A 19,384-nucleotide genomic window follows, 5' to 3' on the forward strand; every position below is an offset into this window, starting at 1 on the left:
TGGAAATCTGATGCAGGGTAAGAATGACATAGCCTCTATTTCCAGGTATTCCTCTGAATGTTGGTCCACGTTGATAGCAGGTTTCCATATTTATATTCTTGGAACAGGCTTTTTTGGCTGTATCCTTTCCCTGGTGCCCACGAGCATCTCTTTGTACAGATTATCAGATATATCCTGTAGTTTTCCTTAAATTTCTTGCTCATTAGTTAAGCTGGGACCCTTTTTACATATTTGCTGTAACAGCTATTTTAGAATTGTGTTTACTGTTCTCACATATTCTGCCATCCTAAGGAAAGCTCAGGGCATGTACTTTTTTTTTTTCTTTAAATAAAGTCTGAATTATCATAGACTTTTTAAAAATATAAAATACAGTGATAATTACTGACTATAGTTATATAAGCTACCCTGTAGCTTTTATAAGCTCAGCATAGTTTAAATATAGCATTTCCCTAATGATAAGGGATATTAGCATTGTAACAGTGTTACTTAGTACCAACATAAGTGATTCTACAGCATTTGACTACAACTTAATAATCATACTATTTTGAAGATATTTACATAGTTAATGTTTTTTATGAGGTAGTTGTGCTTTCTGTATTTTTTGTCTGCAGAGTAGAATATACTAGTCAGCTTATTTCATAAATTGACATCTGAAACTATCAATGATGGGATGAAAGCAAGATAGCCAACAACAGGCAGCAACCCAGTTGCACTCTCCTAACATTCTCCATCAAACAACTTCTAAAAATGCCTTATATCAAATTTTGTAACAGCAGACCCAGAAAAGGTCAGAATGAAACTGTTTCCAGCCTAAGAAAACTTAGAAGGTTGGAAGGAAAGGTCTCTGACCCTGGAGGTGGAAATCTGGAGCACAATGTGACAGCAGTACCAGCATAGCTCTTGAAAGTGGCAGTAGCAGCTTTGGGAACTCTCAGACCAGAGATAGTAAGAGGGTTGACAACTAGTGAGATTACAGCAACTCGTTGCTGGTACTAGTATGCCTGGAAATTATTGGCAATTCTATTGCTCATCAGCAGTTCTATGTAGGTCATAGTTCCAGGGCAGAGAGGAGGGTTTATGGTTGGTCAAAAGGGAGTAGGGGCCTTGATCACAGTTCCAAGGCAGAGAAGGGGGCTGGTGATTGTGGCTAATAGGAAGCAAGGAAACAAAGACCCTTAGGTAAGAGCAGACCACAGCACAAACCAGGAGAGTCAGGACCTCATCTCTCTCCAGATCACAACACTTTATCAAAAACTTGCAGACCCCCCCCCCAAAAAAAAACTAGCATTATAAAACAGCAGCCTGAAAAAAACCTGAAGCTTGGGGGACAGTAAAGGTAAAGAAAGTCCAACATTTGTGTGTGACAGAGACAATTGGAGCTAAATGACTTGTCCAGAGTCATACAGCTAGGAAGTATTAAATGTCTGAGGCTGGATTTGAACTCAGGTCATTTTGACTCCAGGGCTAGTACTCTATCCACTGTACCATTTAGTTTCCCTGAGCCCAACTTTGACATAAAGTCTAAAGTGAAGAAATTGGCTAGGAGAGAAAATAAACAACAAAAAACAGAATCTGATCACTAAAAAAAAAAAAAAAAAAAAAAAGTGATTATGGTGACAGGGAGGTTCAAGTTACAAACTCAGAAGACAGTAATGTGAAAACAGCTACAATCAAAGCCTCAAAGAAAAATGCAAATTGGATACAAGCTCAACAAGAATTTTTAGATGAGTTTAAGAAAGACATGAGTAGTTAGAAAAAAAATTGGGGGAAATAAGTGATAAAAAGAGCCAAAAATTTGGCAAAGGAAACACACACACCCACACACACACCCACCACTAAAGAAACACCTTTAAAAAAAAAAAAAGACTACATTTCATGGTAAAAGAGGTACAGATATTCACAGAAGAAAAGAATTCTAAAGAATTGGCAAAATGGAAAAACAGGCACAAAAGCTCACAGAACAAAATAATTCCTTAAAAATTAGAATTTAACAAGTAGAAACTAATGACTCCATGAGACATCAAAAAACAATAAAACAAAGTCGAAAGAATTTTAAAAAAATAGAATACCTTATTGGAAAAACAACTTAAATGGAAAAATAATCAAGGAGAGATAATTTAAGAATTATTAAATTTGATTTGCCTTTCCCCAAAAAAGAACTCAGATATAATGAAATTATTAATTTCAAGAAACAATAAAGTAAAACTGCCCTAATATTCTAGAACCAGAAATTGAAGGAATCCACTGGTCACCTACTGAAAGAGATCCCACAATGAAAACTCCTAGGAAATCAAGCATTAGAATTGAATGGAGATACCAGGTAGCCACAGTCAGGATCATACAAGATTTATCAGCTTCTACATTTTCTACATTAAAGGATCAGAGACTTGGAATAAGATGTCTCAGAAGGCAAAGGAATTAGTATTACAACTCTGAATAACCTATCCAGCAAAATGAAACATAATAATTGAGGGAAGGATGTGTGTGTATGTGTGTGTGTTTAATGAAATAGAGGAAAACATTTTTTTCTTTTTTACTAAAGTTTTTTATTTTTCAAAATATATGCATATATAATTCTTTAACATTAACCTTTGCAAAACCTTGTGTTCCAATTTTTTCCTCTCTTCCTTCACCCTCTCCCCTAGATAGCAAATAGTCTAATATATGTGAAACACTAAAAATATATGTTAAATCCAATATATACATACATATTTGTATAATTATCTTGCTGTACAAGAAAAACCAAATCAAACCGGGAGAAAAAATGAGAAAGACAATAAAATGCAAACAAACAACAAAATGTGAGGAAAGCATATATGATGAAAACTTTATAGTTGAATAGAAAATTTGATATTCAAACCCAAGATTCAAGAGAAACAAAAAAGGGAAATAATGAAAGATAAATCAAATGGGAATATGTTTAAACTATTATTTATATTCCTACATTGGAAAATAATACTTGAGAATCCTATAATTATTAAGGGTCTACATAGAGTGGACCAATTATCAGTCAATTATGTTGAATGATTGTGCCCACTCCCTCCCCCAAAAAAGTGAAAGAATGAAAAGAAGGTTACACTGGAAAAAGGGGGAAGGAAAAGGCAAAATGACTAGGTTTTTTTCTCACATAAAATATACAAGGAAAAGTTTTTACAAAGGAGGGGAAGGAAGTGGAGTTGGGGAGGGGGGTGGTTCTTGAAACTCGTTATTGGAATAGGTTTAAAGAGAAAAAAATAAATACACACACTTAGTTTGGTATGGATATATTTCTGATTCCATAGGGAAATAGGGGACGAAGGTATGAAATATGGTGGGAGAGATGATAAAAAGAGAGAAACTGAGGGAGGCAGTAATCACAAGCAAAACAGATTTTTGGGAAAAAATGGGGGAGGGAGAGAAAAAAGGGAGGAAGGAAAGAAGGGAGAGAGAAATAAAAGCATAAGAAAGGAAGGAAGGAAAGTTAAAAAGAGAAGGGCTAGTAATCATGATCTCAGACAAAGCAAAAGCAAAAACAGAAACAGACCTAAATAAGAGATATTTAGGGAAACTATATTTTGTTAAAAGATAGCGTAATAACTCTAAAGTAATATCAAATTTATGTAGCAATTTTTTTCTGACAAAGACCTCACTTCTTAAGTATATAGGAACTGATTCATGTTTAGAAAAATGAAAATCATTGCTCAAAGGTTATAAATAAGTAGCTTTTAGAAGAAATCAAAGATATATGAGAAATCCTCTAAGTCCCTATTGATTAGAGAGATACAAATAAAAACAATTATGGGGTACCATCTCACATCTGTTAGAAGTGGCAAATGCTAGTGAGATTATGGGAAAATAGATATATAAACTGTGAAGTTATGAATTAGTCTAGTTTCCTATAATAATAACTTTTTATATTTCAAAATACATGCAAAGATAATCTCCCTGAGCCAAGCGGATGGATAGCCCAGAGAGGTAAGGAGTTTGGTAGTGAACACATGGGTCTTCTGACCAGGTGTTCACTCGGGAACCAACAAGTCAGGGCATCAAGTCAGGGCATTATGTGAGTAGGTATAATAAAGGCTTTTAAGATTACATGTGGCTGTTCTTGAGCGTGCTACTGGTTATTAAACTATAGATTCAAGAGATCATGGCCAGAGACCTTTGAAGGCCTCAGAGAAGGCGAGCCGGGTGGAGTTGATACTGCAAAGGTCAGTAGTCAAAGGTACTCTGTTGGGCCTAGGACAGACTAGTAATTGTAACTGCCAGTAGTGCATGTTACAACAATCACCCTTGCAAAAACCATGTTCCAATTTTTTTTTGTCTTTCCCTTCCTAGACAGCAAGCAATCCAATTTAAGTTAAACATGTGCAGTTCTTCCAAACATACCTCACACAACATGCTGCACAGGAAAAAGCTTATTAAAATGAGAAAGTAAAAAACAACAGCAAAGGTGAAAATAATATGTTCTAATCCTCATTCATTCCCCATAGTCCTTTCTCTGGATGCAGACGGCTCTCCCATCACAGATCCACTGGAATTGGCCTGAATTACTTCACTGTTGAAAAGAGCCAAATCCATCACTGTTGATCATTACACAATCCCTGCTGTGTGCTGTGTCCCAGCTCTACTCACCCTATCCAACATCAGTTCATGCAAGTCTCTCCAGGCCTCTCTGAAATCAGACTGCTGATCATATGGATGTTTCCATATACCACAGCTATTCCCCAACTGATGGACATTCACTCTGTTTTCAGTTTCTTGCCACTGCAGAAAGGGCTGCTACAAACATTTTTGCACATGTGGGTTCTTTTCCCTTTTTTATGATCTTTTTGGGATATAAATCCAGCTCTCCAGAATCATTTCACAACTTCACCAACAATGTATTAATGTCCCAGTTTTCCCATATCCTCTCCCAACATTTATCATTGTCATTTCCTGTCATCTTAGCCAATATGAGAGGTGTAAAGTGATACCTCAGAGTTGTTTTAATTTGGATTTCTCTAACCAATAATGATTTAGGGCATTTTTCTTTTCATATCGGTCCAGTCATTCTTGAGAACAATATGGAACTATGTCCAGAGACCTATAATATTATGCATTATACCCTTTGACCCAACAACATCACTACTAGGTCATTTCCCCAAAGAGATAAAAGAAAAAGGCAAAGGACCTACATATTTAAAAAAAAAAAAATTGTATTTATGGCAGCTCTTATTTTGGTGATAAAGAATTGGAAATTGAGGGGGTTGCTTTTCATTTAGAGAATGACTGAATAAGTTGCATGTGATTATGATAAAGAACTATTTTATTATAAGAAATAATGAGCAGATGGTTTTAGGGAAAAGCATGGAAAGACCTATATAAACTGATGCAAAGTGAAGTGAGAACCAGGAGATCATTGTGTGCAGTGATAGTAATTTTGTAATAATCATTAACTGTGGAGGAGTAGGCTGTTCTAATTAATATAATGATCCAAGGTAATTCTACAGGATTCATGATGAAAATATGCTGTCCACCACCAGAGAGAAAAATGGTGAATTCTGAGTACAAATTGAAGTTTAACTTTCCCATTTTCTTTTTTGTTGTTATTATTTTGTGGAAAGGGGGGATTTCTGTGTTTGGTGGGGTTAATATGGAAACATTTCACATGATTTCATAAGTACAATTGATAATTTGCTTGCCTTCTCAGTATGGGATATATAGGGAGAAAATTTAGAATTCAAAATTTTAAAAGAAAAGAATGTTTAAAATAGGTGAATAAGAATTTTTTTTTTTTTTTTTAATGAGAAATCATTAGTGAGAATCAAATGGAGAGATGATAGGGAAAGAATCCAAAAAAGGCAGCTGACTGGCACATACTTTGGGCATGTAAGTTTGAAGTACTTGTATAGGTAATGACAGCACTGTCACATGCTTAAGCAATTATGATTCATAAACTAAGCCTCGAAGTGACATTTAGATGAGCTTAGAGTAGTCATTTTGTGTGGAATCATAAATATCTTTAAATCTTCTCTTTGAGACATTCTAATGATATGATTAACAAACTAAATTTTGAGCATTTTAAAAAGAAAATTTCAGTCCAAGGTAATATAGAGCGAATAAGTTATGGTATATGAATGTAATGGAATATTATTGTTCTATACCTTATTCAATCATTCCCCAACTGATGGGAACCACTTAGTTTCCAGTTCCTTGCCACTACAAAAAGGGCTATTATAAATATTTTTAGTGTCTTCACTTTTGAGATTAGCTTCCATCTATTTTATATGTTGGTTCTCCATTAGAACATGAACTCCTTTAGAGAAGTTTTTACTTAGAGCTGAGTTTTTAAGTAGTGCCAATATTTTTGAGAAATGAACTAAAACAACTTAGACAACGCTGTCTTCAAATACTCTGAATATGTTTTTGTTTAGTTGTCTTTCCTTCCACAGTCATTTATATATAATACATAAAAACAGGTGCTTATCTTTTTGTTTGCTTGTTTTTTCAGATGTACCTTCAGATTTCCTAGCACAAACATCAAGATAACATTTACGGCATTGTCCAGTGAGAAGAGGGAAAAACAGGAGGCCCCAGAGTCCCCAGTTAAGCCTGTGCAGCCTCAGATCACTCCCTTAACAATAAACATTCCTGACAACATGGCTCACCTGATCAGCCCTCTGCCTTCTCCCACAGGAACTATCAGGTATACTATAAGGCTTCTCAAAAAGTATGTATATTAACTATTTACAGTGAATATAAAAGCAAAGATGATTTACTTGCTAGACTCTCATTTGTTTGAGATATATATTTTTAAATGAAATAAAAGAATATGGCTTAACTCATCAATTAAGTTTGTTACATTTTGGAAGTAAGAGTCAGCAATATTTCAGAAACATATCAGAAACTTGATTTCTGTTTCTTAGGGTATGCATAAAGTACCTAATATATATTTAGTGTGTTATTAAAAATATTTATAGTAAAAAAAATTTTTTGAAGAAAAAAAATATTTGTAGTACTGACTGACATACATAGAAACTATGCCGAACATTTTTATATATTTTTATAGCCAGAATAAAAATGGAAAATTGATGTTTAACATACCACATGTTCCAGTTCATCTAGATTTCATAACATCAGAGATCAGAGTTATAAGTGACCTTAAGAGTTGTTATATCCATTGAGCCAGTAGAAGGGAAGGGAGGAAGGTACATAGAGAGTAGGGTGGAATAGGCTTTAAAAGCCAAATAGAGGAGATAAATGAAGAGCCACTCAAGTTGATTAAGTAGGCCAGTGACATGATCACATTTCTGCTTAAGGTAAATCATTGTGACAGTAGTGTATAAGATTGAACTAGAGTAGGAGAGGTATGGGATAGAGAGACCTAAAAGGAGGCTATTGAAGTAATGTTAGGTGAGAAGTGATGAGGATCTAATGGTAATGGTGGTAATTGTGTGTGGAGACAGGTTTGGATATAAAAGGTGTTGTGGAAGTGAAAATGACAAGAATTAGCAGAACTTATTTAGAATTTATTGCTAATATAAAGCAAGAAAGAATCCTTGTTTGAGGATTATGTTGCTATTAGCAATCTAAGTGACCACAAAGATGGTGGTGCCTATGACAGAAATAGGAAATCTTGGAGGAGTGGAAGGTTTTGTATATTTTTCCTCCCCATATGTTGATTTGAGTGGAACTTCTAGTTTGAGATTTCCACTAAGTAATAAGTACTGAAGCTCAGGGCAAAGATAAAGCCTGGATAGATAAATCTCTGAATCTGGTAACTAAACTCATGGAAGCTGATGAGGTTACTAATAGCGAAGGTATGAAGAGAAATGAGAGGGCCTGTGATGGAATATTGGAGAATACTCAATAGTTAGAAAGATGGAGAAAAAACAGTGAGACAGATCAGAAGAGAACCAAGACAGTGTAGTGTCATGAAAACCCAAAAAGGAGAGGGAGTCATGAGGAAAGGATGATGGTCAGTAGTGTCAAATGCTAGGTTGAGATGAATGAAAACTGAGATCATCAGCTATAACAATTTTCTAGAGAATAATTTCATTTGAATGATAGACAGTAAAGGGTTGAAAAATAGATGAGAGAAGTGGAAACCACAAGTATAAATAGCTTTTTAAAGGAGTTTAGGAAAGAGAAGAAAGATTCAATGCAGTAACTTGAAATGCTAAGATCTATTCAGAATTTTTAAAGGATGAGGATTTAGCTATATTTGAAGGCAGTAAGAGGAAATATTAAAGATCTGAGAGAGACAAGAATTGACTGAGTTGTATTTTCCTGGAAAAAAACAAAGAAGATAGGATCATTTGAAGAGAAATTGTAGAGGTTGAGAGGTTATTCTTGATAAGAAGAGTAACCATATTGTTAAAGTCTAAGGAAAATGAGGTGAGAATCAAGATGATGTTAACAGATTTTGAGTTGAAGAGAAAGTGAAAAGAGGAAACTCATTAAATACCCTTAATTTCCTCAGCAAATTAAGGGGTAGAATCCTCAGCTAATAGAGATGGGGAGGAGGAAAGGTATGGGATACTTGAAAAGGGAAAGAAAGGTTTAGAATAGCTTCTGTGGGCAGTGAGCTAGGGAATTGTTGAGGAATAAAAGAACTATTTTACTTCAGTGAAGACCAAACTGAAGTTATATAATATGAATTTATAATGCTTCTTATAAGATATTAAGCGTAGAGTTGTGAAGCAGCCCATCAGACCAGATTGAAAGTAATTGGGTTTGCTTAATAAAATAAATAAAAATATTATAGAAATAATTTAACTTTTGGTTTTCTAAGTCAATGTGTCTGGCTTTCTAAATCCACCTGAATCCGCTTAAACTTCAGTTTGACAGTACTACTTTAGATCATTTGTTTTATTCTGGAATGTGGCAGATAAAGGGCTTAAGAGCTTTTAATAGAAGTCATGCAAATTTCAGTTCTAGCTTTTTCTTCATTTTTGCTTGTGCTTACACCGTTAGTATTATTTTCAGCTACTTGACCCCATGGGTTACTCTAAGTATCGTTTTATAAGCTAGAAGTCTCTTGAAAAAAAAATCAGATACCATGGCTTTTTTGTTGTTTGCTTGTTGACCTTGAGCAAAAGTATATTTTTCAAGAACTCACTTTGATAATTCTGATTTTGAGGTACAAAAGAGAGAGCATTGACTCTGAACTTAGAGGACCTGGATTCACATCCTACTTCTGCTATGTCCCTTTAGTCAGGTCATTTAGCCTCCCTGTACCTCAGTTTCCTGATCCTAAAAATAAGGGTTTTGGAAGATCCAGCTTTTAAATCTTTGAGATAATGAATGAAACATTTATTAAATGTTTACTGAGTGCAAAATATTATGTTAAATTCTGATGATACCAATAGAAAAAGAGATCCTTCCTATGTCTCTATAACTTTGACTATTACATTTTTAATAGCAGCTTAAATTTCTTCTGCTATTACAAAATATTTTTCTAATCTGTTGTTCTCAATATCACAATAGTGAATATTCATAATCTCCTAATTAATAGTTTAAAAATCTGCTCTAGAACAATGAATTATTAAAAGTGGAAATGAATTTTTACTTTCATGTTACTGGTTTTCCATAATTAGTAAACTTGACTAATTGAAAATAATTCTAATAATGTAAGTACAAGCAAAACAGAAGAAAAAGGCATCCTGTTCCAAGATTTTAAGCTCTTTACCTGCCATGTTACAGATTCAATTAGAAATAGATTCCTGTGGGCAGCATCTTGACTAAGAAAACCAAAAATTAACATTACCTCTGCAGTATTTTTATTTATTTTATTAAACACTTTCCAATTACATTTCTGAACTGATAGACTTTTGAGGGTAATGAAGGAATATGTAGTCTTTTGAGTTATAGTCAAGGGGGGGGGGAACAGGAAATGTTTTGTTTAATTTAGAGCTTGTTACTTTAATGCATTTCTCATAGATTCTATCTTAAGAAATTTATATCATGAAGAGCAGATTAAAGTTCAACATCAACTGTAGGGAAGGACAGGCTAGTTTTAAGCGGTTCTATTGTGCTTGTCTGATAACTTTTTTTTTTTTTTAAATAATAATGCTTTTATCCTGAAGAAAACACTAGTTTTTCAGAATACAAATCACCTTCTGGAATTTGAATTTTATTTTATATAGCATTCAATAAAGTGAATAAAGAGGAATAGTGGTCCTATCATTAAGGTAAAAAAAATGTTTCTAGTCTATATGCATTTTGTTAGAGATGGAGAAAGAATGTGAGAAAAGGGTAGAGGGAACTGAAAATAGAGAACTAACTGAATTGGTGTCTATCATTTATTTGTTTTGATTTAAATTCTTATTCCATTTCTAGTCACTTATTTGCTTGTTAATAAATGATTTACTTCAATCTACAGTTTTGCTTGTTTGATAGTCCTGTGTTTCCCAGAAACCACTCCATTCATTTTACTCTGCATTTTCATTTTATAGTTTTAATCAAGGCTTGGAATTTTCTTTAAATGAATTTATGATTATCTTTCATAGTGAAACTCCAATCAGCACTTTAAAAAATGTATTCACTAATTATCATTCTGACCCATATATTTTCACAGAAATGTGTGAATTATTTTAAATAAAATATAAATTATTTTAAAATATAAATCAGTTTCCAAGGATTTTGCTCTTATGTAGAACATAAATTTACCTGTCCAACTCTTTATCCATTTAAAATCATTTAAATTTAAAGATAAATTAATTGTAATGTCTAACCAAGACAAAAACAGTTCTGACTTTGATATTAATTGTTGGAATACATGGGAGCCACCTGACAGTGGCTGCTGGAGGTCCAACCCAGACCTGCAGAATGGATCTCCTCTTGTAAGAGGATGATACAAGGAGACTAAGAGGCAGTTGCTGTTTTCTGACCTCTCTGACTGAGAGGCAATTGCATTGTCTGACTCTCTCCTCTTCCCTTTGACTCCAGTTTATCTCATTCCCAGTCTGAAACACCTGTGTCAGCAAAGGCTGCCTTGCAACTCCTTCAGATGCTATGATCCACAGCTGTGGAAGCTCTCAGAGAATTAACCTGTCCCTTAACAATTAATTTTATAATGTTTTACTGTGAAGTCACCTAGATTGTCAGATATTGATTTTATTTAGTATATCACTTCAATTCAGAATGAAACTTTAAATGTGTAATTTGTATCAATATTTCAAAAAGAGAGAGAAATTGAGAAATACACTACCAGAAACATTATATGACATATATATATAGCCTTAATATTTAAATCAAAGAAATGCAGAAAGAAAAAACATAAGCTAATATCATTAATAAATATTAACTCAAAAGATTTAAACAAAAACTTGTGAAACAGGCTATAGGGATTAATCCAACAATTCATTCATTATGACTAATGAGATTTTCACCAGGGGTGCAAGAGTGGTTTAACATTGGAAGTCGAGGCAGAGGGAGGAAGTCGAGGCATGAGGGAGGGGAAGTGAAGGAGGAACAACAGAATCAATTGCATTACAAACTAAAACATTTAAAATTACATGATCATCTCAAAAGATGCAGAAAGGCTTTTAACATTGTAATATTCTTTTAACCTAAAAACCTTACAAAATATAAACATAGAATTTGTTGTAAAGCATATGTGCTAGAATATAAATCCACACATCCATGCACGCACATGTGTTTGTACACCTGTTTATGTGTTATACAAATATATACATATAGGCCATACTTTTAAGGAATTTAAGTAGTGGTAAAGGTGATGAGAAAGGAGCAGGACAACCATGTAAGTACCTGTAATATAAAGGAGTTTTAAAAAGTAAGTGAAGAAGCAGCTATGTGGCGCAGTGGATCGAGCACCAGCCCTGAAATCAGGAGGACCTGATGAGAGACCTCAGTTCAAATGTGGCCTCAGACACTTAACACTTCCTAACTATGTGACCCTGGGCAAATCACTTAATTCCAATTGCCTCAGCAAAAAAAAAGTAAATGAAGAGATCCCTGGGCTAAAGCTTGTGAGAAATTAGGGGAAGAGAGGGTTCACTTTTACTTGGGGTGTGGAAGTATCAATTTAAAGTATCAATGTAATAAGCCTTATAGAAATAGTGGTATTTAAACTAGGCCATGAAGGAAGAGGAGGGTTATTAATAGATGCAAATTGGATTTGGAAAATATCCTTCAAGCATAAGGAACACCATAAGTAAAGAGAAAAAAGATAAGAATCAGTACATTAGTCTGATTTTCAAAAAAGGAAACAGAATGGAATCTGTAGACTATATGTATATATGACTTATATATATATATATATAATATATATTTATATATTAAACTGAGTTTAATTTCAATTTCTGGCAGAAACCTAGAGCATATTATTAAAGGAATGGTTACTGGACATCTAGGAGAAAAAAAGCGGTGGTTTTTGTCTTATCGTGTCAGATTAATTTTTTTTTTAGTTACTAGACTGGAAATCTTATATTACTTAAAGTTTTAACAAAGTATTTGACCAGTTTCTTGAAGAAAAAAAAAAAAGTTCAGAGATTAAGTATTGTTTGACCAGATCTCAAGGAGAATTTATTCACTTTAATTCAACTGAAAAGGTGATCTCTAATAAAATGCCCCAGCAGTCTGTGCTTGTGCTTCTATTTATCATTTTTATAAGCTCCTTGAGGGCAAGAATTTTCTTTCTGCTTGTATTTGTTTTATTCCCAGTGCTCAGCACAGTTCCTGGCATGAGATTATCACTTAATAAATGCCTTCTGACTTAATAATCACTTGATTATAGAACCAATTCTCAGTTTAAATAGATAAATTTCTAATTATAAATGGATAAAGAACCTCTTTGCCATGGATAAATTGATAGAATGATTAATAGACTTTGTTTGACACAATGAAATAAGCATTTGGACTAGAAAAATCTAACTGGAGACTGGGCAAATAAAGAATTTTTCAATTCAGAGTTGTAGAAATAGTATTGCTATTCAGACATTAATTGTATAAACCTGGGATTTGTGCTGTGTTATTAAAAGTATTGCTTTTGTCAAAAGAAAAATATTAATACTGTATACTGCATTTTTAGACTCAAGTCTGCCAGAAACAATTTTATTTTATTTAACCTTAATCTAATATCCAAGCATTTCTAGCTTGGAGAGAGAGATGTCCAAACTGGCATAGTACCTGATGCCCTCCGACATGACTCTCTGCCCCAAGATGATTTCAGGTAACATTTATAGGAATTTTGGATAAGGAAAAGGTCACAATATGTAAAATACAGTTTTGTGTTAATATTCCAGAATAGTAACCATCCCATTCTCTCTGGACCACTTCCCTCACTGCTGGAGTCAACAAAAGGACTTCTCTGTGATAGCCATCATTATCCTCAATAGCTATTAATGTCAGTATAAAGAAGGGTGCAATCACTTCAGGTGGGTGAGGAGGTACTGAAAAAAAATTTTTTTGTTAGAAGGTGGGGTACCATCCTTAATCCCTTTCATCTAAAAAGGCACTTTGCTTTTAATTTACCACCTTTCCAAGGACTTTGGAAAGGTCTTTTTAGAGCAAAGAGACCTTTTAAAAGCAATATCACAAAGATTCAACATTTTGAGAAAATTTGAGTAAAAAAAATCTTATTTTACAAATTGGATTTTACACTGTGACAATTAGAAAAGATATTACCATTAAATTCTATGTATTGTTTTTATTGCATATTTAAGATGTATTGTTACAAAATTAATAAAATTATTTGTGTAGATTAAAAAATCCAAATGGAGTGTATAGTTTTTTTTTTCATTAACAAAAAAATAAAACCAGGACTCTGCTACAGTTTCCTTAGGGATAGGAGTAGAAAAATATTTATTTTAAATGTTCTGAATATTTTTTTCTAGTTTGGATCATTTGCAAATTATATAAATTTTTGTTATTTCCTACTATTAATTAGACTTGAAGTTATGGAAAAATTTTGAGACTCCATTATTTATGAAACTTTTTAAAGTGGGAAAGTAAATAGAAAATTGAAATTTCAATATAAATCTTCTTTGTAATCTTAAATTTCATAGAATATAGATAAAAATCACATTTTCCAAAGGAAATATTGATATGCCCTTAATTTTTTGTTAAAATTTGTGGATTTTCCTGACAGAGACAGCCCCTTAAATAAAAAGAGATTTGACTATATTATGTAACAAAATAACAGGAATCTATCTTTCTCATCTGTAGTGCTGCAAACTCCTGCCCATCTAGTCCCCGAGGGGCAGGCTCTTCAGGGTACAAAATGGGTCGCATTCTACCCACTGACCTACATTTAATGGCTGATAATTCACAGTCAGAAAATGACAAGGAAGCTTCAGGTGGAGATAGCCCAAAGGTAAGTGTTCACATCAAAATGAGATAGAACTATAAAAAGTTATAAAAAATTTTTCTTTACATATCACACTAGGTGACTGGGTGGTACAGTGGGTAGATAGCTGGACTCAATCAGGAAGACCTAAATTTAGATGTGGCCTCAACACTAATTAACTATTTGGGCAAGTTTCCTAGCCTTTCTCAGCCTCAGTGTCCTGTTCTGTAAAATAGTGATAATAATAACAGCAACTTCACAGAGTTGTTGTGAAAATCAAATGAAATAACATATAAATTGTTTTGGAAATGTGAAAGTCTTATATAAAAGCTAGCTACTATTATAGCTACTTTGAACTAATATTTTTAGTTATTAGTGATTTTAGAACTGGATAGTATTTTCTTTTTTTGGCTCATGCATGCCTCTTTGTAGGTGTTATTCATATACATATACATACAGCTTTCTGAGCTGATTGAGTACTTAGATTGGTGTTATTGTTGTCTTATCCATTTTTTTTCCTGAAATGTAATTTGAAATTTTTCCAATTTGGTTTTTAAGGACCCCACTCCATTCTATGTCTTTGAAATTTATTGCTGAACATATATTGTTGAACAATTTTTAAAAAATGTTTTTTAGTATTCTGTGTTCAGTCTTTAAAGTTGTTATTGTCATTGTTTTTAAATACCAGGATGAGTCAAAGCCTCCTTATTCCTATGCACAATTAATAGTACAAGCAATTACAATGTCTCCTGATAAGCAGCTTACACTAAATGGAATTTATACCCACATAACTAAAAACTATCCATACTACAGGACAGCAGATAAAGGCTGGCAGGTAAATTTGATTTTGTTTTCTTACATTATTAATTTGCTACTTTATTAATAGAAAAACTGTTAATGTGCTGTAAAATTTAGACTACCTTTGTCAAACACTTTTTGTTATTGCTTTCTTTTCAAAATGAGATGATTCTTTGGGTATAAAATTGACATTATTAGAGACATTATCTCAGCTTTAGTTTCATATCTGCAGGAAGAAGAGAAACTTGAATATCACCACCACTTCAATGTTCCTCCTATTATCTTATATAATAAACTCAACACCTTTTATTGTAGTTCACTGCATATGGTTCTAAAATTATCTTAATGTCTGCATGCTGAGAACAGATTTCATTCTTGTTATTAAACTGTTATCTTGTTATCTTGTATAGGTTTAATTATCACTGTTTTTATTCTTATTCCTTGACATTTGTTGGAGTATAACTTATTTTTCTGTCTCTATGACATTTGCAGAAACAGAGTTGGTGTATATATTGAAAATCTCACTAATTCAGATTAATAGAGATGGACAAGTCTAAAATAGAGAATATTTTCAAATAAATGTTGCTCTGTTATTAAATGCCTAATGAAATACCTTAAAAGCCATGACTTAATGAATCAGCGCGCCTCATTTAATTCAGAAAATAGATGTTCTGGTTAACTGAATTTCACTGTTAAATAAGCATGTGATTATAATTGTGAAAACAAAGGATAATAAAAATAAAGACTAATTTTGGCACATCTCCTAAATCCCTAAAGGAGGAGTGGTACCTTTGGAAAACCTTTTCACTTCTCATTTTGCCACATTTACTTATGGAAATACATGTACACTTTTCTAGTGTAGGAACTTAGCTGCTGCTTCTTTTTTAAAATGACATTTTCTAACAAATTAGGTAGTACTCATCCTTTTTTAATCATGATTTTTGAGGGGTTTTGTGGGGATTTGTTTAGAAAATTCTGACAAGCTATAAAATGTTCAGCTTTATGAGTCTTGATGGTTGTCCTCAAAGTAACTTCTCAAGCGTTTTTATGTTAATGCTACAGACAGGTTTTTAAGCATATAAAATTGCAGATCTTTGGATTTTGGTGTCCTTGGAGGGAAATGGTGACTATTTCATTGTCAGTTTATTTGAGAATTTATATAAAAATAGGTTCATATGAAGTGGTTGAAACATGTAATGTTCTGGGGCTAGCTTTCTGGAGGGCCTTGGGACCAGCAGAATAATCATCACAAGAATAGCCAGGAATAAAGTCTTTATTGTATCCTTTAGTCTCCCAGAGCCAGCCAGTCAACTGCACATATGTCCTGCTTTCTAAGAGACCCCAAGATGGGGTGACAAAATATATCATTGCTTTCTACAGCCCCCACACCTTGGTCTTAGTGAAGAAGTGATGAAGGCAGGAGAGCTACCATGAGGCTGGTCAAGTCTGCTCTTTGTGGCTTTTTGTCCCCAGTTTGTATACTCTTATTACAATTAAATCAATTCATCATACTGGGTATAAGCCAATCATTATATCACTAGAGAACCATTATTTGTTGTTAAGATTAAATCAGTCATACTGAACTAGAGAACTATTAAACACCATGCTAAACTAGATAACCATCCTCTTATCAGTTCCACTGAGTTAACACCTTGTTATAAGAATCCTTGCCTCAAATAAGTTTTGACAAGCTAGAAAATGTTCAGCTTTATGAACCAGATAGGCCAGAATTCTGGCCTAGTACATAACTTAACTAGGGTTAGGGCTGGAAGGCTAGTCCTATGGAGAATAATCAACACATTCTAGACATTAATTGCCTATACTTTTAGGTAGTTATCCTTAAGGTTGGCTTAGCCCAGTGAATATAGCTAGGATTTCTTCAGGTATAAGTGTAAACAACAATCTTATAGAGACTTCTCAATTTGTTGAATGAATATTCTATAGATAAATTTCTATGTTTTCTGTTTTATTTTGCTTTCTTTTATGGATAGGATCTTTTTTTTTTTTTAAGTTCAAATTTCTGCTTTTACTCATATAGAGAACTCTCAGTACAGAAATACGCTTGCTGATCAGCAATTCTTGGCTTATAATTATCTAGAATTTTCTGATGCACTGATAAGTTAATAAATACTTTTTCTGTGGTTACTTGCTAGGATGTATAAAAAAATCAGGACTTGAAGTCTTCCTGACTCAAGTTAGCCTTCTGTCTTCTATGATATATTGCCTTTTTGTTAAAAGTAGTGAAATACCCCAGCTAAAACAGAGATTAAAAGAATTTTAAATATCTGAGTACAAATTAATAAGAATTGATGTATGTTTTAAAAATTGCAAGTGTTACACATTTTATATCATTTGACCCTTAAAACAATCCTGTTAGGCAGGTTTTAGTGTTATTTAGTATATTATTTTACCCATTTTATAGATGAGGAAACAGAGAATCGTAGTTTCCATTCCATATATTAGTAAATATCAGCAATAGAATTTGAACAGTTTTTTCTGACTCCACCATACTAGTCTGCCTCTTTTTTTCATATTTTATGGTTCTTTTTGTCAATCACCTTTATATTCAAAAGAACATCATCTTTTTGTAGGATTTTATTATAAATGATAGTTTTTAGGGTTTTTGTTTTCTTCCATATTTTCATACTATTTGTTTCCCTTAGCGCTCTCTCTTCAGATACACTGTTACAACCAAGCTTGATGGACTTTAAAAAATATATATGTATATTTTATATAAATTATATATTTTTATTTATATATATATATATAATATGATAAACTTTGGGGCTTTCCTTTGGAGTAAGGTAAGTTTTTTAAAGCTTCATTTCTAGACTTTGATAATTTCACAGAGGATTTTTTTTTAACTTCTGGGTTTATGATGTCCTCTGAAAGTTTGAGTGACTGCAAGCTTGACCTGTTGAAAAATAAATGATCATTACTGTATAGACAATTTGTGATTTAGGAAAGCTTAACTTATTAAATATCCTTTCCATAACTAAAATATTTGTCTCCCACTTGAAGACTCATCTTTCTGAGAATGTTAACTGCTAGAAAAGTGTTCATCATAATATGTAAGGAATTGTTGGTTTTATTTTGTTTTACATCTAGACAGCTTGAGGTCTGCTGTGCTTAAAAAGTTTTCCCAGCCTCCCTCAATATCATAATTCTTAGCTTTCTTCAAAGCACAATTTAGGGGAATTTTCCTATCTTTCTGTCTTCTCCCTGTTTTCTCTTACCTAAAATCATATTTATGTTGCAAATGTTTTGTGTATAATTATCTATTTACAGGATATATATTTCGGCACAATGTAAACTCCTTGAGGACAGAGATGGTTAGTGTTTTGGTTTTTTGGTTTTGGGGGGTTTTTTTGGTCTTCACATCCTTAGTAACTAAGGAAGCTGGAGCATAGCAAATAGAACTGACCCAGCGCAAGTCATTTATTCTTTCAAATGTTCTTTGTCTTTAGTATCAGACTTGTAGCCAGCAAAACTCTTCAGTGCAACTGAACCAGTTTAAAATGTAATTGGGAAACAAACAAAATAAAAATATGATATAGCATAGATAATGTTCATTTGTGCTTTCCTAAGTCAAAAAATAATGCACTTGTCAGAAATTCTTTTCAATTTGAGTGATACCACTGCTCTATATAACTTTCTGAAACTGTATTACAGAGAAGATACCAGAAGGCATTGCTAGAGGAATATTTCTTTCCTAGGAATTCTTTGTTAATGAAATCACCCATCCAGGCACTGTTATACACTATGCTTAGCAGAATTATTTAGTACACTACATAATAGGAGCTCAATAAATGCTTCAAGTCAACACTTTCTTTTTAAGCACAATTTGTCTTTGCTGAGGTCATCTGAGATCTACTAACTAGATCTACTCCAGAAATTTTGTTTGGGTAATGGTGTTTTTCTGTTTTTGTTTTTAAATTTTGTTTAGTTTTGTTTTTGAGCAATCTGGTTAAGTGACTTCCCAGAATCACATAGCTGGTAAGTGTCTGAGGCCAGATATGAAGTCAGATTCTTTTGACTCCAGAGCCACTGCAAGGTCCACTATGTCACCTTGCTGCCCTATAGAATTTTAAAAATTCTGCTCATCTTTTAAAAAGTTTAGAACATGGCTCCCAGAGATCAAATTATTAAGACAAAACAGGTCAAAGAGGTATGCTTTATCCATTTCATAAATTTTTGATTGAAAATAATTGGTTTAGGGGTAGCTAGGTGGTGGAATGGATAGAGCACCAGCTCTGAAGACAGGAGGACCTGAGTTCAAATCTGATCTCAGACACAACACTATCCCGCTGTGTG

At 33.2% G+C, this 19,384-nt stretch overlaps 2 protein-coding genes across 7 annotated transcripts in view; one reads left to right on the forward strand and one right to left on the reverse strand.

The window, feature by feature from the left end:
• The window catches only part of FOXK2 (forkhead box K2), a 97,451-nt gene that overhangs the window by 55,121 nt on the left and 22,946 nt on the right, over nt 1-19,384 (forward strand). For 3 of the 4 annotated variants that reach the window (XM_074312007.1, XM_074312006.1, XM_074312009.1), the window contains exons 2-4: nt 6,473-6,667; nt 14,152-14,299; nt 14,961-15,107. In XM_074312007.1, coding sequence (XP_074168108.1) covers nt 6,473-6,667; nt 14,152-14,299; nt 14,961-15,107 — 490 coding nt within the window. The remainder of the gene's footprint in view (nt 1-6,472; nt 6,668-14,151; nt 14,300-14,960; nt 15,108-19,384) is intronic. The other variant, XM_074312008.1, reaches the window with a different exon arrangement.
• WDR45B (WD repeat domain 45B) overlaps nt 1-19,384 on the reverse strand; it is a 157,327-nt gene that overhangs the window by 15,719 nt on the left and 122,224 nt on the right. The window lies entirely within an intron of this gene.

Source organism: Sminthopsis crassicaudata, chromosome 4 (assembly GCF_048593235.1).
Source record: "Sminthopsis crassicaudata isolate SCR6 chromosome 4, ASM4859323v1, whole genome shotgun sequence".
Taxonomy (NCBI): domain Eukaryota; kingdom Metazoa; phylum Chordata; class Mammalia; order Dasyuromorphia; family Dasyuridae; genus Sminthopsis; species Sminthopsis crassicaudata.